The following is a 25671-nucleotide window of genomic DNA, read 5'->3' on the forward strand; positions in this document are numbered from 1 at the left end:
TCCCTGTAAAAGCCGTAGTAGAGCATTTGTCTCTCACTTTTGCCTTCGAAAATAAATTCTTCCTCCAGCATCCATGGAATTAATTACCGTACAACATATTTATGATACTCTTTAGAAATTTCTACATAGTGTTTCAAGTGTTTTATATTTAGGTCAAAAAAAAGAGTAGACAATTCCAATTCTGTGTAGTTTCTTCACAATATTTCTCCATAAACGCTGCTCCTCAGTTGAATCTACCAAACCTACCTGTTTACCCTTTGTAATGGGATGTGAGGGAACAACAATCTACTACCAGTGTGACGCAAGGATCATATTCACTCTTCAATTTCTGCAAATAACACGAAGTGACTGACAGGGTCTAGTTTGTAAAATATGGCAGGGAAAATTCCCTGATATTCTGAAGTGATTTAACAAAGGGCTTAACATACTAATTCTATTATTTTATAAGGTGAATGAGTTTCTTGATGGCTTAGTGTTTTACTATTCTTTCACTTAAGAAAAATGAGTTGTCTCTTGTACTTTAAAAAAAAAATAGTAAGGATAATATTGGAATGCCCCTCTCCTTTTATTACATAAGCCGTAACGCATTATAAGATTTAAATGTATAATTTTGTTGTTACATCTAGGAGAAGCTATTAAACTGATTTTGTTGCATGTTACGAACAAGGGATTTCACACAGTAATGATACTTACATCATGATATACCAACAAACAGTCTTTGTCATTACAGACATTGATTATGAGACAAGAGAAAAAAGAAAATCAGTAAGCCATGGTGAAATACAATTCCTGAATTTCTGACACAACCCTCTATCTCACTAAGCATTAACAAAATCCAGGTACTTACCAGATCAATGAGGCTCTCCTGGATTCTATTCAGCGTCGTGCGTAATCTGCTGCTACTGAGGCCCAATCCTGTTGATTCAAACTGGAAGAAATATTTAAGTTTGAAAAGGAACAATCCTTAGTTTAAGCTTTACAGGGTTACAGCAAAACTTCAGTACGTAAACACTGGATACAATTTACACATAAAAGTTTTAGTACATAACTGCAACTATAACTGTACAAAATGAGAAGAAGATCAACAGAGGTCACTGCACTCAACACTGCACTGCTATAAAGGATGACCTGAGTATATTTCGTGAAGATGACAACTTACCATTCAAATCAATCAGTACATATCCTTTACTGCTGAACACTTCAAGTGAGTACAGGACACTAGACTGCCTCCTCTGGGACACCAGCCCGAAATGGCACACAACCATGCCTAAACTGAGACTTGCATGCACACCGCACCCAAGCCAAATGGCCTTGACTTCTCTCTCAAACTGTAAATTTCTTCTAAACCCTTACTGAATATCTAACTTGCAAGTGTAGAGCTATACCACTGATCTTTATAAAACAGTCGTTATTACCTAGTGTTTTTAAAGATCCACCTGACAAATGTGCCATCTTCATGTTCACGGCTCAGTAGCATTATGGGGCAGGTGTTCAGCTGGGATAATTCAACACACTAATTCCCTGGTAAATGCAATGAATTATACCAGCTGAGGGGCTGATCTGATGTGTAATTAGTGTAGCTATTTATCTTCTACTTGCAATTACAAGGAAACAAGAACAAACTAACAAACCAAAGGCAGTGGAAATGGGATAACTACGCAACACACATCTAAGTCAAGAATCTGGAAGTATTTCAGTACAGTTCTGGTATGTGATTCACACCATAAAAAGCAATCTACTGAACAACATTTAGAGCAATGAAGTCTACTGTATTAGACTTCCTTTCAATGCACTAAATCAGGGAAAGAAGTGTTTGAGTCCTCTTCCTTCCATCTTTTAAATACAAAAAGGAATAATTTAGGTCCCCATCTACTACATTTAACCTTTCTGACTTAGATGTCCATCTGTCCTAATTTTCCCATATATTCAGTGAAAATTATATACATATACATATATATATATATATATATTTTTAAAGTGTACCTGCAAGTTTCAGCCATTAAATTTCATTTTAAGGGAGTTGTTTCTGCACCATCATAATGCAGACTACACAGTCTGCCATTATTCCTTTCTCTCCACCTTTCCATTACTAACTTTCAACAGCTATCAATAACTTTCAAGTACTTATTTTATAATAAAATTTATTTCTAAAAATGGTAATTTCACGTTACTGTGAAACATATAGGAGTAATAATAAGGAATGCAAAAACAAATCTTAAATTTCCGTAAAAAAGCTGTACATCTGTACGTATAAGAACAGAAGGAAAAAATAATAAATAAATAAGAGGGAAAAAAGAGATTATTGTTCAGCATCTCCTCCTGAAGGCCAGAACTTCATGACTTTAAGCAGAATATGTCACTCATCAGTATAACTCTTCTCTTTTGCTATTTCTATATGCAAAGTGGTAGATATTCAAATGCCACAAATGACCTAGTAAATTTAGCATTAGAGAATTTATCGAATAATTTCACTCATCACCAATTCAATGTGACTCTTTATCTTTACCAAAAAAAAAAAGTTTAAGCGTTTTCTACAAAAATTGCCATTGGATTTACAAATTATTATAATGTGTTGTCAAAAAAAATTAGTACCTTAAATTTATTCTGCTAAGGAAAACTATTCTGTGGCATGTTCATCAATATTGTACACTCTCATGACTAGATATTAAATGTATGTAATTTATTTTAATTTCAAATTAGGTTGTTCCATAATTTGAGATAAGTAGGAAAGACAGCCTTAATGTGGACTCCAGGAATTAAAAAGGTTTTGAAATAGTAATTTTGGTTACAATGGTGTGCAACTTTTAGCAGTGAAGAAAGCCAAACACTGACTACATAGGCTAATCATTCTAGAGTCCTCGAAAGAGCAGTGACCTAGCATCATGACCAGACATAGAAGTCAACATATGTATTTTAAATCCCTGATTTTCACTGAACTGGCAACTAACTATGTACAATTGATCATTCCTGTACTAACTCACATATATAACATAAGAACAGTATTTCAACCACTTAAGGAGGTTGTAATACTAGCATACTTTCAAGAAACCCATTTGATGCATGTTTAATAAATAACATTTCGAACAGGAACACTGACAGTGGTCTAAATCACATACCATCGAGCATCTCTACTTTTTAAGGGTTTATAACACAATGGGAAGCGAGAACATTTAAGCAGCATTACAAGAGGGTTTATCTCATTCACAGACCCTTTGTAAGCATTATGTTCCCCACACAAAATCATCTGTCAAAACAAAAATTAGGCACGCTACGAAAACATCACAATTTTACCACCCATCTGCTATAATGTTTACCTGCCTAGCACTGTGCTGTTCTCTGATAGAAGTAGAAAGTAAGGAACTTGGTATGGGCTTTAAAAACACAAAACAAACAGAAGGTGCAAATATATATATATAAAACACTGAATACCAGAGCAGCTGATTAAGCCAATGGAAATCAATTAGCTTAACAAAAACAAAACAAAACACACAAAACACACCCATCTTCTAAACACAAATTGCAAATGTATTTGTTCTGCCAAAGAGAACAGCTCAAAAACATTTAGAACCATATGTTGAGAGTCTGAAAATCCAATGCAATTTGCCAAAAGATGATGATGAATTTGGAACCCTATTATTGCTTGTGAAGTAATTTAGGGGCCAAGAGAGGAGAAAATTGTTTTTACATGCAGCTTTTCATAAATGCTTTAAGACCATCCTGTTGAAAGTTGATCTGTGTTATGTAAAGACATTGCCAAAAAGCATTTATTTTAACTACAAGATCACTCAAAAAAAAAAAACCTAAAATGTTTTTGTTATTGCAATTAGCTTGACAGAGTAGTAATAGATCTGAAAAATTGTATTTCAAACCTCTTAAACCTAAGCTGCTACTTAACCTTCATGGACCCCTTCTCCTCTTCCTTGAGCTATTATCTAAGCTAGAGAAATACATATAGGAAAATCAAATCGCCTTATCCTTTCTAGGCTCCAAGCCACCACGTGCTATTGCAGCCTGCTCCTTTGCTCCCCACTTTCTGCCACTACTTCCAGGTACTTCACATCGTCTTTACTCTCTATTCAAAATACTGCTGGAAAAAAGAGCACAGAATGTATTCAAAACACAATTGGCTTTATGTCCTAGTGATAATGATGCTCCCTATACTTACTCCCCTTGTTGCTGATCTAATCAGCCTTTTCTAACTCCTGCATTCAGATCCATTCTGATAACGCTAATTCTCTGGGAAACCATATATTTGGTGCCATCTTAAGTAAAGAGATCTCCTCTATATTCTCATTCTATGTACGTACCAATACTGTGAAACAAATTAGGTTTCTACCTACCGTGTCATTTCGGCCAAAAAACGTATAAACTGCATACAGATAGTAGTCGAAGAGCTGGGACATGAAGTGGATCACATCAAACGCAATTGGTTTGAGAATATTCATCATCTGCATATATTTACCTTGAAAATTAAATACAGAAGATCAGTTTCCTCAGCACGAGTGCTACAAAGATAGTGGTGAGACTGACAAACTCAAAAAAAATTTACAAAGTTTATTATTTAGCTTTGAATATTGATTAAGAGCAACTTAGCAATATTTTAGAGATTAGCAGGTTTAAAAATAAAGCTACATATTATGGTTAAGACACCATAAGCGACTCAAGACTTCTCCAAATGTGGATGTTAAACCATATCAAAATGGTAAGTAATGGTAAGTAATCAGTAGTGATATACAGAGCCACTGGAGATTTTATGCATTAGTGTGTGTTTATGTATGCACATATGGATTTTTTCAAGCATTAGAAATCTACAGTATAAAAATGATACGCCCATCCAACAACTGTAGGAATAATGTGCTTCACATCAACAACACATCATTTCCTGCTTGCCTTTCTTTCCTTTGTGAAAAGTAAAGGAAACGTAACACTATGAAGAACTGCTTAAAGATATTGTTTCCAAAAAAATGAGAGATTTCGACTGCAGGCATTACAAGAAAGTGCTGAATGACTGCTCTACCACCACCAAAGATAAAGAAAATACAAGCTCCAGATTGTGATGTTCCTAAGAAGGTAACCCCACAAAACCGAAAAGAAAACCAACACACACAGACAAAAACCACCTCTCTAACTTTGGACTCTGTGATTCAGAAGAGCCTAGACAACTTCTGTACCAAGGTGGAATCGGATCAGGTCAGAAAAAGACAGTTGGGGTAGGAAACCCAAATCACTTTAAGATGTTTGTTAAATCATTTGAAATGTTTCTAAAGGGATAGACTGACATAACATGAGGATTACAGGCAAAAAGAAATCCAAAGGAATGGAAAGTTTTTAAGACTAGTCCAACCAGGACCTGAAGAAAATTAATCCACTATTTGTTTACTTGTTTTCACTGGATTAATTTTCCACTTTAGCATGTGTTACTGAATGTCCTAAAATAGGGACACCCAGGAAAAGGAATAATTCCTTCTCTTCCTTCCTGCTCTCTTTTGTTGTGCATTTGACTTTTGAAAATAGTAATAATTAAAAAAAAAATTAAAATATCAGGTCCTTCATCTATACATTAGGTGAATCAAACAGATCACAGGACTTGGACTCAGAAAAGGATTTTTCCCTAAAGGTTTAATTCACAGGGCCTATGGGTATTTTGTTTTCTAGCATAGGGCACGTCTCTTTTCAAAGGCTCGTAAAAAAAGTGTACTTAATGAAAACCCCTGATTTTGCAGAGACCCTGGACTTCCAGCTAGCTAGCTCAGAAACGACATACTACTTGCCTAATTAACATTTTAAAAGCATAGAGTATATTTATAGTAAGCTTTGGGTTATTATAGTAACAGACAGCAACTTTTGAACCAAAAAGTAAATGCAGTTCACCCAGCATGTAGGATATAGCACATCATTTAACAAAATTTCATATTCCAGACATGTTTTGACGTGACAGGTTGGAAAAAAAAAAAACTGCATGAAGGTGCCAGAATCATTTCTTTTTCCTGTAGTCTGCAACACCATTTAATCAAAGTTAACACTGTGCCCAGCAAAGTAACTTACTAATTCGTATAGAAAATATGGTTTTACACAGAGAAACCAAATCAGCTGTTAGTATCAGAGGGAGTAACATGAATTTTTTAAGCAATTACTTGTGATCATTAAAGATCACATTCATTTGATAAATACACGACACAGCTATGGTGGATAAATACATGACACAGCAGTATGGTAAGAATCGAGCAAAAAAACGATATTGCTACTTCCCACGTTTCTATCTAGCTTAAAATCCCTGCTTGAACATCTGCGTCCCAGTTTGCTAACACACACAAGAATATATTTTGTTATTTTTGGAGATCTGACAAGGGTTGCAATATTTAATATTTGGCAGGTTACCCCACTTGTTAATTCTGCGCTTAATTATCAATGTTTTGACCTACGGTATTATGACCAAACTGAAAAGCAGACCTAAAAAGTTCCACTTGTCTTCCAACAAGGAAAAACAAATGTAGCTAATTCCAGCACAGTTCTGTGTGGAAATTTATGGATGTTTGGAAAGGATGACACCCTATCAAAGCAGCTGCCACCTTCATGTGTGTTATCGGAATATTCCGTATTGCCACGGACTGATTTTTTCCACTTCGTGCTAAACACATTTTTCAAACTTGCCTGCAACCTATACAAAATATAAGGGTGATGTGTCACATTCTGGACAGTTAGATTTCCAAATATCTGTACAACTGGCATAAATGTTCAAGGTAGTCTCTCGGGCAGTGTCGTATGCTTTTCCAAAGGGCTATACACTGCCCAAGCACTGTCCCTATAAAACTCTTCTGTGGCCAAGAACATTTCTCTATTACTATGTCACTCAGCATCTTGACACAACAAGTGTGCCAAGAACATTTCCTCCCAGTTTCTCTCTCTCAGAGGATGCCAAATTTTAACATCTATACGTTGTTACCTAGTTGCACTAAAGTTCACAGTTTGGGTGAAAAGGATGTACGAGAACATTTACAAACAACACTAATATCCCAAACGTGTGCCATGAATTTCCAGAAATACCACTTAAGAGTTTCAACAAGTCAAAGTAGCTACACTTTCTAAAAAAAATTCATAAAGGCCAAAACTGATGAACATTTGCCAGTTCTTTTTGTTGTTGTTTTGTTTTTAAGTATTTCCAGCACTTCTTTTGTCCTTAAAGAAAGCAACTAGACAGTACTTTCTATCAGACTAATCTATTTAAATATTATCACTACAACCAAAAAGGTAAATAAAATGTACTCATAAAATATTCCTGTTGATGCACAGACCCTAGGTCAAAATATTCCATAAAAATTTAACACACATTCATTCTTCCTTTATGTTTTAAGTCAACATGCAAGAGTTTGATAGGAAAAAAATAACTCAAAGTTAATCTAATGGTTCCTTTATGCTGGAAGCAAACAGAGAAATAACTACCTGGTTATGGAAAACCAAATAAATTGAACCATTCACTTGAAATTCAAATTAAAGAGTTAGAAAAGTTCCCACTTCAGTTATACATAGTAACTCATTTATGCTCTTTAAATATACTAAGACACACTTTGTTTTATTCATCTAGCCTCCATATACAGCACTCATGAATAGTTCAAAAATGATTACGAGTATTGTCATACTCTCTCAGCAAGTACTACTACTTGCATATCAGCTATTCCTAAAAAGTGATGCAACAAGTTCTTCTACTTGTTTGGGAAATTTAAAATCCCCTCTTAATCTCAACCCAGACTTTGTGTCGTAAACCTGGTTTCCTTTATGATTTATCTTTAACTAACATGGGGAAGCTGATCTAGATCTATTAAAAGTGATACTGATGCAATATACGGGAGGCAGGAGTGTCATTGACAACATGTAGCACAGAAAAAAGCTGCTTAAGTACTTGCATCGCCACCAAAACAAATTTCTCTGAAATTACAACCTTGTTTTCAAGGACTGAAACAGTAAGAGAGTACAGGCTTTCTGACATATAGGGTCCTCTGTACTTCATTAGAACCCTGCTTTTTTTAAGGAATCAGATGACAGGTATTTAATTGCATATATCACTTTGTCAAGCAATCTAAAAATAAGACCTTACCCCACATTGGTTGCTTATGTCTCCTGTACAGAAGTCACAGAATATCCCGAGTTGGAAGGGACCCACATGGATCATCGAGTCCAACTCCTGGCTAAGTCAAGCAGTCCCAGAAGACACCTGCCTGCATGTCATGTCATAGTGTAGCAAAGATACCCAGGGCAAGTACCATCTTCTGGAGCTGCCAACTGTACTCCATTGATAATGAAGGGATCCTAGACACTCATCTCAGTTACGCTCCTTGGAACTGAACAGTGATTATGTACCATGGCATTTTCCTAGCCAAAATCCTGAGACAGTGTGAGACAAACCGAAACCCTCCACAGCATTAGCAGAAACCATTGTTAAAAGATGGGCACGTTCCATGGCATCCCTGCATGCTGGGGACAATCTCGGGGAATGAACCAAACCTGGATCTCTTACAACCTCACATCATGATGCCTGGCGAAATCAGGTGAGCAACAACACGCTTACCTTTTTGTTTTACAGGGATGATTCAAGAGACAAAAAGAGAAGAAATGCTAATGAAACTGATAGTCTGGCTAAATGGTGGTATCTTGTTTCTTGTTCCTGTAACCATTAACCATTAGTTAAAGAAATGTGTCTAATGCCTCCAGGGATACAGTCTGGAAGTACTGAATTAAATGTTTATATACTAAGACCAAAAGTCATCACAAAGGATGGACGCACTGTCAACATCTGTGGCAGAGGTGCAATATGCAGTTTACCGCTAACAGAAAAGTGGTACAAAACAACCTGTTTTGTTTATGATATCAAAGGGTAGGTATTCCTCAAAAAAAAGATATAAAAGTTAGGAGGCATCACAGTGTATTAGAAACATGAGAAAATGTAAAGAAACTAGAAAAAATGACTAGGACAAGGCCAAGTGGAAAAAAGAAACAAACTAATTCACTCAGAAAGTTATATTAAGAGCTAGAAGTATCAAAAGTCTTGCTGAAACTTAAGATGGTAAAATCAGGAGTTTTCTAATTACAGAAGATTAACAAAAGCAAAGCAAAATGAGGCAGGGAACACACACACAGACACAATACAGATAAGCAGGACAGTGTCCTAAAGCAAGAATGAATAGTTCGCCCAGGTTTTCACTGGGGACAATGATACTGACAGTGGGAAAAGGGAGGAGAAGGGGGATAGGATGACTAATGGAACTGAACTGGCGACTTGCAGACACACAAAGTGGGCTGGATAAAGCCTTAACACAGACAAGTTAAAGAAACAAAGGAATCAGGACCGTGAAAATGGCCATGAAATCAGCAGTCTGGTAGTCAGGGTAATAACCTGTACATACAACAAGCGGTCAAGGCACATGTTGTACCAGTATGAATGAAAAATAGAAAATAAAAACATATTCAAGACGAGGGAAATAGTCATTCAAGCAATCTGTTGCTTTAATTTGTAGAATGCAGGGCTTTAGATCAAGTTTTGAAGATAATATGGAAATGACACAAGCAGAAGGAGGCAAATGGAGGTAAAATTAGGATAAAACAAGTCATGGGTCCACTACAAGTGAACTATACCAGACTAAGACATATATCCTTGTTAGGGAAGTTATTTGGTTTTCTATACAGTAGATTTCACCTATCTAGGATTTAGTCAAAGGGTTTAGTAAAAGAGAAGGCAGAATGAAGAGTGTTGAAAAGGTAAGTATCTGGAAAAACTGCTAGTGGAGTTTCCAATAACTGGCCTCTTCTTTAATATTCTCATGCATGACTCTGGCACAAAAATAAGAGTGTGATAATGGAAAAAAAAAAAAAAAAGAAGAAAAAAAGAGGTGGTACCAGAACAGAAAAGCATTGGCATAATGTACAAGAGGAACTGGAGGACCTTGATGACTGCTGCAATAAGAATCAGATGAAATTCAGTAGTACAAAATGTAAAGCCATGCATTTAGGGATCAATTAATTAAAAACATGCATCTTTCTGCATTAAACTAGAAGCTCATCCTTTGGAAAACAAATGGCAAAGTGAAGGACCTGCTGGCTGTACAAGCTCATTACAGAATGACTGAACTGCCTGTATAAGGAAGCTATGAGGAATTCCACTTGAGAGCAGGAAGCTGCAATACAACAGTTAAACAATCCAGTAAGATCTCATCCAAAGCACTGCACATTCAAAAAGACGAGATAGGGTCCAACTATTTTTTTTTTAACGTCTTAAAATTCATTTAACATACATGCTAGAAACCAGAGGTTTGCATTAAAATAATAACATATATTCTGACAGTTGTTCTACGTACCAACAAGCCTTACTACATTCAGTGTAGTGTTTGTTAGGATAGGTGCATTCACTTTATTGAGGTTATAATCCGATCTCTTTCTGCTCCTCAGAGTTTCTCGAGAAACACTTAAAAACAAAAAAAAAGAAACACAAAGTATACTAAACATGACTGCCTACTATATTCAGTGACATGCAAATAAAAATTAAGTAGAAAATACTCCCCTACCTTCTCTCCCTCTTTTAACAGGACAGTATGTCTTCCAGAGCAACATTTTATTTATGCCAAAGTGTAAGCAAGTTATGATTCAAACATTTAAAATTCCTAGCCTAATTTACTTAAAATAGTGCTAGAGAAAGGAATTTCTAAGGTATAGTCCAAGACTTGAGTTCTGCACGTCTATGTCTGGCCTCAGCAATCATTTTAACAACTCTGCCTCCGATTCACTATTTATGAAGCAAAGAAAATGAAAATAATGCAGGCTGTGACAAAACAGGAGCAGATTAGTGAGCTATAGCTAAAAAAGGACTACCTAGAAATTGAAAAAAAAATTGAGGCAGATGAAGCTGAAAAACCATTAATGTTATCATACAATGAAACTCTCTGCTACACCTCAAAATAATACTCTTCCAAAAATTCAGAATATTACAATTTCACAGTACATAACTACACAGTGACAGTGTAGTTATGACAGGCTGCTTTTTTTTTTTTTACCATTATGTAATTTTTATCAATACCTCCATAACTTCCCTGAAATGAGGTAGCTTGTGATGTCTGATGAAACCAAGCTAACAATATTTTATCCTAGAGTGATTCTGTAAAGAACATTCCCCTCCTTTGAACCAAGTGGCACCTTTCTAGTCCTCCTGCAAGTCGCTACATACAAATAAGGTTAGCTTGCTTCAAAAAGGCTGAACGAATATCCGTTACAGTGCCCTAGAGAGATATTTGCTTGTTTCTTTTTTTATTTGTTTGAAATCTGTAAAAGGTGACTGTTCTGCAAAAGCAGAAGCCCAAGCCTCAAGTCATTTGTCTGCACACAATTCCGTTTAAAACAAAAGAAATTACACATATGCACAACAACAGTTGTAGAAGAACCTTCAGTTAACATCTAATGCTTGATAATCAGTTTTCCACTATGTGCTTTAGAGAGCCTTTATCCTCCTTCAAAAACTTGCTTTCCAAAGTTTCTTTCTGCAGTAACGATGAACAATTTATAGCTCTTCCCCATACGTGAAATCTATGTGCTGAGGCCTTTCTAACTGTGTAGGCAGCGTAAAGATTATTTGATCATTATTCCACTGTTGTAAAGTAGAGATTAAACAGAAGATGAACTAGAGTACTAAGATGAAAAGCACGTAAATGAGACTGAGTCTACTGACCTTTTCATAGGGGCATCTCCTGTCTGCTCATCTACATAGTCTCTTTTCAACTCCTCAGGAACATCACTGTCACTATCATACTCCTGATATGCACTTTTTTCTTGTTCATCCGATTCATACTGTAAAACAAACAAAAACATTTATATTGTTATATGCATGTATTTATACAAATAACTATACATTTGACAGGTGGCTGACAATATTCATTAAAAATGTATCAGACAAATTACACAAAACCAAGTGTATTTTAAACAAACTTCAGATATTAGCTAAGAGAAAATATTTATCATCCTACTTCTCCCAGCTGATTTTTTTTTTTTGCTTTCTTATTGCTTTATCAAACACTCATCAGATACCTGAGCTTTTATTATTTGTTTCACAATCTGTGAAAAAAAAAAAAAAGAGTCAACATTGATCCAAGCAGTGGCAACAAAAGCTGGCACCACACCATTCTCAATTATTAATGCAAGGACTAAATTACTGCTTTACAAAAATACTTGCTTATACTATCACACTTTTTTTTTTAATATTGCAGTTGTTTGCAAAATTGATTTTAGTATGCTCCAAAAGACATTTCTACTAGATAGTCTTTCAACCACTGAGCCTGTTAGAGACCAATGCTATTTTGACTACGTACAAACACTTCAAAAATATAATTAGTCAAATGCTACAAAAATACAATTATTTCTCATGGCTCCTATACAGTAATCATGCATTTATTATTTTTTTTTATCACAGTTCTTTTTCAGTACATACTTCCTTCAGTTTTATGCAGTTCTATCTGTATTTATAGCAAGAAGAGTAACTTTGTATGTATCCCTCTGTTTTCTATATATAAGCTTTGCAATGTGCATGAAACAAAAAAAAAATACAGAGGAAGCAAGAAACAAGCTTCTGCAACCTGACTTGATATACCTTACACTGCAGGCAAAAAACAAAAAAACAAAAACAAAAAAACACCCCACCCCACAATGGAGTGTATTATTCTAAGAAACACTCTAATGCTATAACTCAACTGTATCTGTGGAACAACTCAGTGGAGGTTACATCAAAAGCTTTTTCTTGCTCGTTTTCTTATAGAACTTGACCAGTGGGTATTTTGAGCATGCTTGTTTGTGCATGTGCTGGTTCTCAGTTTTGTTTTGAAACACACAGCATCTTTTATCTAGTTAAAGGCACAAGATCCTGATACTTGAAATATAGGTCCAGTCATCAATGAAACAATTGTTTCCTCTTTGATGAAAGAAAGCTTCATGCATCATTTGTCACAGATCCCACAACACAGTCCAGAACAATCCTCTGAAAAATGTGAATGTGTAGCTAAATTAACCATATGTATGTGCCTTGAGATGTACTTCCTTAGACTGAGGGCCAGCATCTAATGTTAACTGCAACATTTGAAAAATAAGAAGCTTAAATAGTTACAGACATAACAATTGCTACCTTCAAACACTCAGACACAATCTTAATTTTTTGAAACTGTGTTCCTCTTTTCAGTTGTTCCATTGCATTTCAAAGCTTACAAGAAATTTCTGTTCAATTTAAGAATGAAAGGTTAAACCTAACGAATGATGTGTGAAAAAAAATGAGCAACACAGGCTACAGTATATATAACACAGTGTATGGTTCCAACAGTAGACATGTGTTATCATTGCTTGAGTATGTGTAGAAATACTATTCAGAAATTAATAGAGACAGTAAGTGCTTTTTATAGTTTATGAAACCACAAATACATAGTAGATGTGTACAACTGGGATTATTTTTTGTAAGAAACCTGACATTTGCAACTCAGAGTAATATTTAACATCAATCTCTTTTTAAATTGTTCTTGGTGCTTTAGACAGTTTATAAATAAGGAGATAAAGTTTTTCGCAAGGATAATTTCTTAACCCAGAAAACATTAAAGGAAAACAAATCCCTGATGCTCTCTGGATATAAGTCATTTTCCTGAACTCCTACACAGCATTAATCCTATCCACCAGGATCCAGAACGCATTTTCACCTGAAGACAGACTATAATACTTTTCCTTTCAACTTTTCCTTAATTTGTACATTGGTCTGAAGCCATTTTGTCCACGGAGTCAAAGATGATACACATGACAAAGGCAGGCTGGTTCTGGAATCCTTACAAAACAGCAGGGATAGGATCACTCTCCAGAGGGAAAAAAACAGGGAGATACACTAAGGTAATGCCAGTCTCTCAATCACCCAAAATACACTAGAAAATATATTTTTCAGTAGTGCATGGCAATTTCTCCCCCAGTCCCAAAGTACGCATGTTTTTAAAGCCGCATACTGCACTATGAAAGCAGTATATTAAAAAAAAAAAAAAAAAAAAAAGGAAGCCCACGTACAAATAAACTCAAAGCAAAAGTAGCTGAGATCGAAAAAAGCATGAAGTATGTGAAACAGGCTAAAAAAAATAATGTTGTGATCAGTAGTATTCACAGATAAAATTTCTGCCTCATGAACATTTCAGACAAATTAAAGCTATAATTAAAGCAGCTCAGTTGATTTCAAAACAGGGCCTGGTTCCAGGCTTGACAAAGAGTCATAGTGTAACTAACTTGGCTGAAACATCAGCCTGGAAAATTACAACCACTTATTATGCATTAATAAGTAATGCGTTCCAATTCAATTAAAATCCAGTGATAGTGAAATGATATATTGACTACAAGCTGCTAACTACATATTGACATATGGATATGACAGTTGACATATTAACTTTCTTAACATAATAGAACTACAACATTTTGAAAAACTGTTTTTTTTACATGTAAAAATACTTGATTAAGCCTCCTCAACCTAATGCTATTAGTAAGCCGGAAAACTTATTTACGACATAAAAATGCTGCATGATATAAAATTCAGAGAAGTAATTCACAACTAGTAAACAGTGAACTTGTATTTCTAACATGCACAGTCTGCAATAAAAGATCAAAGTGCTAACATGGTATCTTGTGGTTATTAGCAATAATCATTTCACAAGTGTTTAAGTAGTCAACCCAAAGAAGCACATAGGATAGTGATATTATTCATTGAAGATAAAGAGTGCTATGAAACTAAGTTAACTGTATCACAAGAAAAATACGTTAGGGAACTACAGAAAACAGACATAAAATATCTCACTAAATCTCAAGATAAAAAACAGACAAAAAAAACTGACGTGCAGCACCCTAAGGCCTTTTCAGTTGTCCAGAACTGCAATAGCTAAGCAGATGATAAAAGATTTTAAAATTCTCAAAACAGGCCCTGATAATTCTTACCATCCTTCAGATCATTTTACAAGTAAATCATTTGTTTACATCTAGAGAATTGGCGTTGCAAGGGGATCTAGAAACATGTCTGCATTATCTGGAAACAAAATTCTGCAACCTCCTGAAATAATTTTAAGTACTAAAATGCATTCCCCTTCTGTAACTGATCACTTAAACTGAAACATAAAGCCTTGTAGTTTTATCCTTCATTACCTAAGCAAGTTATTTTTTCTTCTATTTAAGAGAGAACCAAGCTCTTACAAAAAAGAATTATTTCTGTATGCTGACACTTCAGAACAGCTGGTAACAGAGAGAGAAACTGAGAAACGTGAAACAGGAACGAAGATGGTCACCAAGAGAGTACTTGCCAGGGCCACAAGAAGCCTCGGTTCTAGTACCAGCTAGGTTATACGTCCCATACAACTACCGACAAATCATTTAGCCCATTCTGTGCCTCAATTCTCTATCTAAGCGTGCATAAACACTTACTTGGCTCACAAAGTTTTCTGAAAGGATTTTATCCTTCAATGACTGTGAGGTAACAGGCAAATACACTGATCGAAACCATGCAAATGCCTTCTTAGTATTGCTAAACACCCTTGTCTGCATTCTCAGCATAATTCTTCCGCTTTATTTAACATCTTATAGTATTAAAAGCAGTTAGTTAACCACTTTCCACTGCATTAAACTGGAGTTATCGTATGGAATAAGCCTGTTTATATGTAGAGTTGCTGAAGGCATGTCAAATGAAGGACATGTTCATCACAAAAGACTTGTACAAGACATGAGGAAAAATGAGAAGCATCCTTCTCCATAATCAATTATCATTTATATCAAGAAAATTAAATCTTAACGTTACATGTTGCTTCAAATAAAAAAGCTAGTTCTATACACTGTTTCAAAGTTCTCCCAGTAACATTACCTTTGAGGCTAATAAAACTATAATATGAATGACTACGAACCGAACCTACACTTCACAAGAAAAATAATAAATCATATAATTGTTGCTTCACTTTTTCCACACAGAACATCCTGTCCCTCTGCTGTCAACAGAAAGCCAAAATCCATAATAGTTCTTCACCAGACACAAATTCAGATTTTATCGATTTAAAACATATTAAGGTTTCACTAATACAGAACACTAAATTGGCACACAGCGTTGAAAAAGAGGACACTGCAGCCAGCCTTGAAAGTCTCTGATAATGTGCAAGTCTACCAAATGGGACACTGTTCAAAATTAAAGGCAGGGAAACTACAACATGGAATTTGCTGCACATGTAACACGTTAGCCCACTGCTAATTCCTGGGATGACGACTCCCTCTAGCCTGTTTCCCCAAAAACCACAGCCTGATACACTACTGAACAGCTGAGGCAGCTGCTCGCAGCTCTGCCAGAGAAGGGATGCAACTGTCTCCTCCACGGTGTTTGAAGCAATAGCAGCACCTGTGTGCAAAGCAGCAGGCAGCCCTTTTGTAACGAGCTAACGATTATCGTCTTAAGTATCTTTAGCTCTGGCTAGGACTGAGCTTAAAAAATACCCTTAAAAAAATACAGTAGTGAACAAACAATGCGAAAATAGTAGCATTTAAATACTGAGATTTGTTCAATGGGGCAAGTTCAGAATAAAAACATGTTTTTACCCAGGATGATTAGACAGCAGAATTCATCTACTACCTGTGGTAATAAGGTAACAAAGATAATGGATACCTTACTGGACAATGATATTACTCATTTACAATTGTTCAGGGAGTGGGGGTGGCTTGTTTGTTTGTTTTTCTCCAAGAAAAATCTGTAACAAATACAGGAAAACCATTCCACACATTTAGGTTTTAAACTCATGCAGGTTATAAAGTGTCCCAGTAAGACTTACAGGACAGATTACCTCCCATGAGCCTGCAGTGTCTGTGCTAACCACTACCAGAAGCGGGATGCTGAAAGAGAAGAACCACTGGTCTCACATAACATGACAGTCCTTGTGCTAACAATAACAGCATGCAGAGTTGCTATTTGAAACACTGTATTCACTCAGAAAGCTAAAGATTTTTTTTTTTTGCTTTTAAGCCCTATTACTTCTCAAAACAGGTTCACCACTGGAGAAAAAGGGGACGGGGAGGAATATACAACTGAAGACAGAAGAAGGTATCACAGACTGGTCTGCTTGGCAGCAATACAACACTTGAGATTGGCAAAAGCCAACCAAAAAGAATGTTCAACGTGTTCATCAATCAGTATTTGCTACCTAATGTTTTCATCAGGTGATTTCACAATTATAGAAGCAAAAGCTATGAGCTAGAAGAAAGATTCTGAAGCATAAAATGTTACAACTGGAAAGAAAAAAGCAGTTCTGTTTCAACTTGAGTGCAAAGCTTTCAGATTTCTCATGCAAGTCTGCAGATAAAAAGAAAAGTTCCTTAACATATCCACAGTGAATAAATAAAGACAATTCTAGCCTTCTAGAACTGCAAGTACTCTGCTTACAAGTCAATGCCCCAAAATACAAGGGCTGTCTGGACGTTGCATATACACTTATTTGCTAGAAGTGAATTGCATGGAATCAGGTTGTTGAAATCATTGTCCAAAAATTATTTTTTGTTGTTCTTGAGAAGTTCTTGATCCAGCCCCAGAAACTAAAATTAATACCATTTCACATCTTCCTGCATATTCTACATGCAAGTAGTAGCCAAAAAAAAAGAAAAAGTTCAGAAATATTTGAGTATTTTCTCACTGGCATTCACAGTACAGGTCATGATGTTTTTTTTTGATAGAGTTCAACCTTCACAAGTAAGCTGTCTTTAACATATCACCTTTTCCTAAAGATATATCTATATTTTTTTCCTTAGCCCTTTTTCTTCGAAAAAAAATCCTAAAATGCATATCTACTCACAAACATATACAGAAGTCTGAAATGAGGACTTCAGCAGCAGGAGCTTTAATTTCGAAAACCTCAAAAGTACTGTGGGTTTTGCCATTAATATCTATTTCACTGTGGATCTTTTAGCAAATACCTATCAAATGGCTGTCCAAATTCTACAAAAGATTGGGTTTGGTGTTGGTTTCTATACAGTACTGTAGAAATTTGTGGGTTTTAGCATGCCCTGGAATGCATCTTTGCTTAACACACTCATTGGGAATCTACACTTAAGTCTAACAGTGATAACTGTGTAACTCCTCCCAGTTTACTTACAGAAAAGGGCAGAACATACATTCTGTTATACTCCTTGATAGGAGAACAACTACTACCAGCTTCCTTTAAGCACAAAGCAACAATATTTCATGCCAATCAACCGCATAGTCTCTGCAAGTGACATAGTAGGAAAGTGGCTACAGCATTGTACTCAGGCACGCGAGACACAGATCGAGCTGCTTTGCAGGTGAAGTCCCACAGGGAAAACAAGAAAGGCAAAGCTGAAAACCACAAAGCGTGACAAATAAATTGAATAACTGAATAAACTAAACTCGACTCAACCTTATCACAGAAAGTAACAATAATTTAAAAAAATGTTATTTATCAAAGGGATAAACAAGAAGAAAAAGCTTTAACAAAAATACGTTAATACAGCATTTAAAGAATGGCATGAAGTTTAAAATTAAAATATATTCGACTACCGCTAGATTTGGTCAGAAATGTGATATACTGGAAGTTATTGTCCAGTTTCACAATAGTAGATCCCATAGTAAAGTTAGTGTCCTAAGCATTTAAATTATAAATAAAAACCTGCTTAACAAACATCAAATAATCCTTGGGAAATCATGCATGTGTAAACAAATGCAACAGAAGGAGCAACCTGTAACGACTCTTTCCCAAGAAGCCAGAAAGACAGACCTTCCAAAACGATAAAAATTACTTCCACAGCATCTAATCGTGTTGTAAAAGAACCCACAGAAAAATACTAATTTAAAGTGCAACACATTTTGCTAGCCTTCAGGAACACTTGTCTTCAGCAGAAAAAATATTGATGCACTGCAAAACAGCTTGAACTTTAAAGATTGCCTGGCTTTCTGGCACTGTTAAAAATAGAGCAACCTGCCAAATTAAAGGAGTAAAGTGGCTTGAGAATTTACATAGTACAAGGACTGGTAAACTGCAATACTAAGGTATTTTACCAACACTGATACATAAAATAAATAACCATTTAATGAGAGGTAGATTTGTTTTTTATTCCCTGAAACACTCCATACCCCATTGGAAGCTAACACATCTTCTGTCTCATCATCTTTGCTGTCAGCCTGGATTTCAAATGGGTTTCCTCCATTACAGTACTGCTCAAATAAAGTTACTGCTGTTGAAATTGCTGAAGCAGGCTGCTTACTAGGTGACACAGATGGGGAACGTGACTGCTCCATGAACTTAAATTCCTATTAATAGAAATAAAGTACAATTTTAATCACCAGGAAAACAGTTTCACTATTATTATAACTACAGTTCTATAAAAACAGAGTATAACAACAAACTTGTGGGCAATTTAACTTGATATGAAATCTTTTAGCCAAACCTTGCTTCTTATTTAAATATATTATTTATACTGGCTCAAGGTAACCTTGAAATTGGTAATCCTATACTGCTCATATTTCTGACTTTAGCAGTTACTGGATATGATATGTAATACGCCTCCTTCAATCTGAAAGTATTCACTTACTAAAACTCATTGAAAACAGTTTTGTTTTTTTTTAATTATTATTTTACAGAAATCAGGAAATAAAAAGACCTATAATTTTATCCAAGAATATAGGTTTGTTTATTTGTTTTTACACAAGTTACCTTGTAATTTACTAAAGCAGAAATATTTTATTTCGTCCTTAAAAAGTTATTTTCAGAAAATTTGTACTGTCCAAATCCATTGCACATGAAGTTTCTGATGGTTATCTTTTGCTTGACATTGCTCAGCTATATCCCTTTCGCACTTCAGTGATAGCTCCAATCATAGGTACCCATGTTGGCAAAATGGGTGAAATTCACCCAATATATGATAAACTAAACACACAAAAAAAATCACTTTCAGACAGCAAATGAGGACATCTATTACTTGCTTTCAGTGGAACTTTACCACAGAAAAATTTACTTTTTTTTCCCCCTCTCTCCAAATGAGCCAATATGACCTACTTTTTCAGGTGTCAAAATTGGTACCAATTAGCGAGCGCTACTGAATGTAATTATTTTTAGGCACTCTTTTTTCAGCATCTTACTCTCAGAATAATAATTTAGAGATGGAAAACTGACATATTAATGACACATTGAAACATGACAAATAAAGGCAAATATTATGCTTACAAATCTAGCATCTTATGTAATCCCCTAACAGCCTAAAAGAGGAACATTGATGTTTTAAAAGCATCTGAATCTACAGTTTTCAAAATCCTGAAATGAAGTTTACATTTTTTCAATACCTACTAAAATCATTTTCACAGTAGTTCACAAATCATGCTACTTCTCAGAGCACCTAGACTCCTAGCTATTAAGGTATCAATACATTTGTATGTGTTATTCAAAGAACGTACATGAAGCTGCAAAATACTAAAGCTGGATTTAACAGGGCAAAGTTCCCAGGTCTCATTCTCCAAAAACATTCTTAATTCTTCAAGACGGGTTCTGAAATACAACAAATGAATATTCTTAATTGGCAGCAAGAACAAATCAGAAAGTAGACAACTTACGCAGTGAAAAATGCTTTCAAAAAACATACAAGTCACACTTGAAAACTGATACTTAAATGAACTTACTTGTTCTTTCAACTGACAAACCACCTAAGAGATGTGACTACTAACATGGTGTTTGTTGTATGGCACCTGTAAAGAAATTCTCAAAGAATGCCAACCTCCAAAATTTGCAAACAATTGTGGTTTTTGTCACAACCATTAGGAAGGATAAAGGAACTGATTGTACAGTAATACTGTACTGTTTTTTCTCTCTGTAGACTAAAGAAAGCAGCACAATACACACAAACACAACAGCTTCTGTGAGCCATTGTAAGACAGATGTTTGTTTCGATAACCATACAAAAGCCAACAGATAACTAAGGGAAGTGGAAAGAGCTAGATGTTCTACAGACATAGAAGAAAAGACTTAAATGGCTGCTAATCACCTCTGCTATAGTTTGCTTCATATCTTAACCTTAGTAGTAATATGAAAAAATTATTAGGGAAATGTAATCAAGCCATTATGTCTCTGCATTGTTTTTATTGTGCTTTTAATCATCAGAAAAGTCTCCATTCAGGCATAAGCAGAAATACCTTTAATAAAGAAAATCTTTCTACCACATAAGCAGGAATTCACATAGAAATAAACAGCAAGGAGTGCTTACTGAGGTCACATTGCTGTATCTTTTCGTCCTAATATACAGCATACTGTTTTGCTTAATGAATAGCAGTTGGTAAAGTATGCACTGGGTTTCTAATTAGGCAGTAAAATATTCTAGAAATAACATTATTTGAATAAACTGTAATCACTGCTACAATTAGAATTTTCTTGCCTCGATATGTGCTGAATGATGACTGCAGTTTTCTGTGTCTATTTAAATTCACCAGTTAAATGCAAATAGACTTCATACTCCAATTTTAGAGGCACTAAGTGCTCATAGCTTGCAGTTCTTCTCACAGTAAAGATAAAAGAAACAACAGATAGACATTCTGAAAATCAGTTTCAGATTAAAATTCTTTCAGGGGAAGACTAAGGAGAAAGATTCACAGAAAAGCAAACGTTTGAAAGCTACATAGCACAAGATTTCATACCGTTTCAAAACTGAAATCAAGCCACTGAAAAAGTATTTTCAACAGATGCTGCTGATTTTCACCAGCACACAAGTCTAGAAAGTGACACAAGTGAAAGGTCTTATGCATGCTTTCTCTGAAAATCTTTGATGATCGGACACACCTTTTTACAATCGTATCAGAAAGAAAATTGAACTGCATTCTAAAATCCCCTTCCTGATGTTCTCTGCCAAAAGCCCCTTCTAATTTTTCCAAATAACAAACCTTTATCCAACAAAAGGTTTCATGTATGCTCTAGCACTACATGCTCTTCTACACCTTTTGAATGATGTGACCAGTTCCTCTGAATGCTTTCTCTACGCTGCTGGTCCTCTAAAACACCACAACACCGAGGAGGCCACATGTCAAATGACACAATCAAACAATTGATTACTCCTGGACTCAGAGCATTTCAGTCCTATGTAACTTTTATGTATTAATGAATTCTTAAAAGCACTAGCTTTTATCCTCAATTAAGTACACAGGAAGAGTTAAAAACACATTAGCTTGATCTGAAAATGTGAGACACAAGACACAAAGCTTTTATATAAATCAACGTGAGGGATATAGCTGGAACAGAGGTGGTTTTTTTCTGTTTTGTTTTCTGCTGTGTTTTTCCCCCACTTTTAAGGATGAAAACATAAGCCAATTAATCTCCACAATACCCACATGGCATACAACAGGTAAAAGTATTAAAAAGTTAACATAATGTGCATCTCATTAATAACTATTTCTTTTATTTTCACATGAATGACCAAAAAACCCACTACCTTAGTAAGAAATGCTAGTGATTTCAAAAAATGATTATTTCGGTACATATTTTATTAATGTCCTTAATCTTTATTTTGTTTGAAGGTAATTCAGAAAATTAGTCTGATTCCCTAATTTCTTAGATAGGTCCATTAAACAATCAAAAACGTGATGGTCAAAACATTATTTATTTAACTAATAAACGTATTACGTGATAAATCAGAGGAATAAAAGAGGCTTAGGTAGGCCAACTCAGCTTTTCCCAGGAGACAACAGAGCTGCTGAGAAATGAAGCATGCAGCAAGGTAGGTGGAAAAGTTCAGGGAGCTTCACTTAGAGGTGTCATGAGCTCCTGTCAAAGTCTTCACCATAAGAATATATAACTGCAAACTTCGTTTCCAAATCAGTACAGTAAATTCAGTTCAGGGTTCAAAAATGTTTTTAGGAAACGGAAAGGTGGCATGGCATCTTAATCAACTGATCTCCTGACAAGACACTGCATGCATCTGATTAAGGCTCAAGCTTTTCAGACAGATGGAACTGAGGTCTTCATCCAGTGTCTGAAAAGAAATCATAGCTACAAACTAGCAAAGCCAGAAGGAAATCCAAAACATGTTCTCAGCTTCTGAAGTTAGACACTGTCTCACGTACTACTGTCACAATTTTCATATTTTATGGATTTTAGGCAGAAAGTCTCAGACCAAATGGGTTTGGATATATTGGTTGTATGACAGCTCCTAGACAAGGGAGGACAACAGAACAAGACTGGGGAAGTATAGAGCAAGGAACAATGTTGTATTTCTTCTCTACTCTTCTTCTTCGTTTAAACCCAGAAAGAAGATAAATGCTAGATAACCAAAATGAAAGAGCCAGCAATTATCTAAACCAAAACATTTTGGAAATCAAGACAATTTAAACTAACAGACAAGTCTTGAAGCTGTACTGTTACAGCCACGTACCATACACACAGCCAAAGATTAAGGCCAAAGTAGACTCAACTGAAACATAATTAGATACTGCCAATGGAAGAACACTGAAAACGTGACTCAAAAGGGCAGACACAATTCTAAGCATCTTGTTAAAAAACAAAATTGCTTATTTAAAAAATAATTTCATGGCCACACATGAACTGATCTTTCAAAGTAAATCAAAAAAAAAAATTTTGCCAGGAAGTATGGATGTGAGAGGAATTCATCCTCAGAACCCCAGAAAAAAGTTTAGGAGATGACCTGTAAAACGACTAAAATGTTACACAAAGTGTTTTTCATCCTTATTGAGATAGCAGAAACAAAAGCTTCTCCACCTTCTTCCCTTTTCCAGGATTCAGAGACCTATTCTCATCACAAAATATATTCCACTATGAATGAAATCTGTCAACCTCAATGCAGGAACATTAAAGTTTTCCATAGGAATTCCACTGAATAAAAACTAAATGCAACAAGATAAACATCATTATTCTCATCTATTGCACATATTGTAGTCTCACCTGTGGTATGTTTTGAAATAGTTAACACTTTGTTTTCTGATAGATTCTTGCAAAACTTCAGACTTACTGCCACAAAATTCTTCTCCAACTTGCATCAGCCTGCAATAATAAAAGAAGGTTTAGAAATATTTATTGATTTATTCATACTGCTGTTCCAATCTGAATTATGAGCCTCATTCATTACCACAAGAGTACACTCAATTCCATAAAAACAGATCACTTAAGTTAGGTTGCAAATGCTTCACTATTTCCACAAAACTCCATGTCTCATTTCCCTCCAAATCCTATCACGACATCCCATATACAGAGTGAGAAAGAGCCATAAGCAAAAGAAAATGTCTGCTTGTGATCCCATTACACAAGGTAAGCTGGACAGCTCACAGCCTGAATCCATCCTTTTATAACCAGAACAGAAGGATCCAGTAATAGTGCAGTACTGCTAGACTGTACATTTTGCTGCTATTGATTGAGAAGCCCTTTAAAAGCTTTTAGAAAAATCAAAATTGTCAGATCTACACTACTGAAATCTTAAAGCTGGCCAACACTGAAATCATATTGCACACAAGCACTACTTGAGCAGAGAAGCAATTCACGCCTCATCCCAAGTACATCCTTGGTGCAGGCAGCAAAAGAGAGAGACTGGCACTCAGGCTCCCACATAAAGAGGAAGTGCTCTTCTCTCTATATGAACTCGGTTGACATATCAGCCTTAGTTTACCATGCTGTTTTATCAGAGTTCAAGTTTGTCTGGATGTAGTAACTGGCCTCATAACCACATCAGTATACCTGCTGATAACATCAAGTACAAATATGAAGTCGTCATATTTGAAGTTAGACAGATCCGTTCCCAGAAGATACGTTTTCACTTTCAGTTGAACATCCTACAAAAACAGAAACATTTCAGAATTATTTAATGAATCCTCAGTAAATTTATATGCAAAATATGAGGTTTTGTATGCTATATACACTAAAAAGACACTTAAAGACATTAAGATGAATGCTCAGATGCCAGGTTCATTAGCACTTCTCAATTTGTTTCCACTTATAGCTTTTTTCTGAGGTCCAGTGTACAATTCCAACATCTGTAACATTAATGACTTCTTGTTGACTTTCTTAAATAATAACATAATCAGTTTCTTTAATAGTTTATAACACAAGATCAATCCGAGACATTTTATCGTCCCTGCAAAAACGCAGTTTTGGATTACAATTCTAGTATGTAAAAAGTTTACAGCTTTTTCATCATATGTTTTGGGGTCTTGCTACATAAACTGATCCTGCAATCAATCTAGGAATATTATGAAACCAGGTAGACTAACAAGATTTCAGGTTCTCCATAGCTCTACTTAAACCAGAATGGATACAGAAAAATCATTATTCAGCTCTGAATTTCAGTACTTCCAGTTTCAATTTTCTGTTTAATCCATTTTTTTTCATTCTTCCATTTCCATACCTCCCACAAGCTATCCCAAACTGTGAGTAGTTCAGAGATGCCATAAAACGTGTTGGAGAAGGGGCCCTATAAGCTCCTTATATCTCCTTGTAAACTATGCCCACGGAACTGAGGGCATATTCCACTCTGCCCACTTTTATTAAATGGTTTGCAGCACTCCCTGTCATCACCAGCTAGGCCCAATTTAAACTTCAGGCTGACACAGACTCATTTCAAGAGGCCTTAACCAAGAAGAGAAACATAAAGCAGTATGACTGTTCCAACAGAAAAAAA

At 35.5% G+C, this 25671-nt stretch overlaps 1 protein-coding gene across 1 annotated transcript in view; it reads right to left on the minus strand.

Moving 5' to 3' along the window:
• The window catches only part of VPS50 (VPS50 subunit of EARP/GARPII complex), a 79613-nt gene that overhangs the window by 16320 nt on the left and 37622 nt on the right, over nt 1-25671 (minus strand). Inside the window, exons 15-22 of the mRNA XM_083825704.1 lie at nt 24732-24826; nt 23946-24044; nt 20462-20552; nt 19145-19321; nt 11708-11826; nt 10347-10453; nt 4341-4462; nt 848-928 (exon numbers count right to left, since the gene is read on the minus strand). Of these exons, the coding sequence (XP_083681830.1) occupies nt 848-928; nt 4341-4462; nt 10347-10453; nt 11708-11826; nt 19145-19321; nt 20462-20552; nt 23946-24044; nt 24732-24826 (891 nt within the window). The remainder of the gene's footprint in view (nt 1-847; nt 929-4340; nt 4463-10346; nt 10454-11707; nt 11827-19144; nt 19322-20461; nt 20553-23945; nt 24045-24731; nt 24827-25671) is intronic.

Source organism: Anser anser, assembly GCF_964211835.1.
Source record: "Anser anser genome assembly, chromosome: 2".
NCBI classification, from domain to species: domain Eukaryota; kingdom Metazoa; phylum Chordata; class Aves; order Anseriformes; family Anatidae; genus Anser; species Anser anser.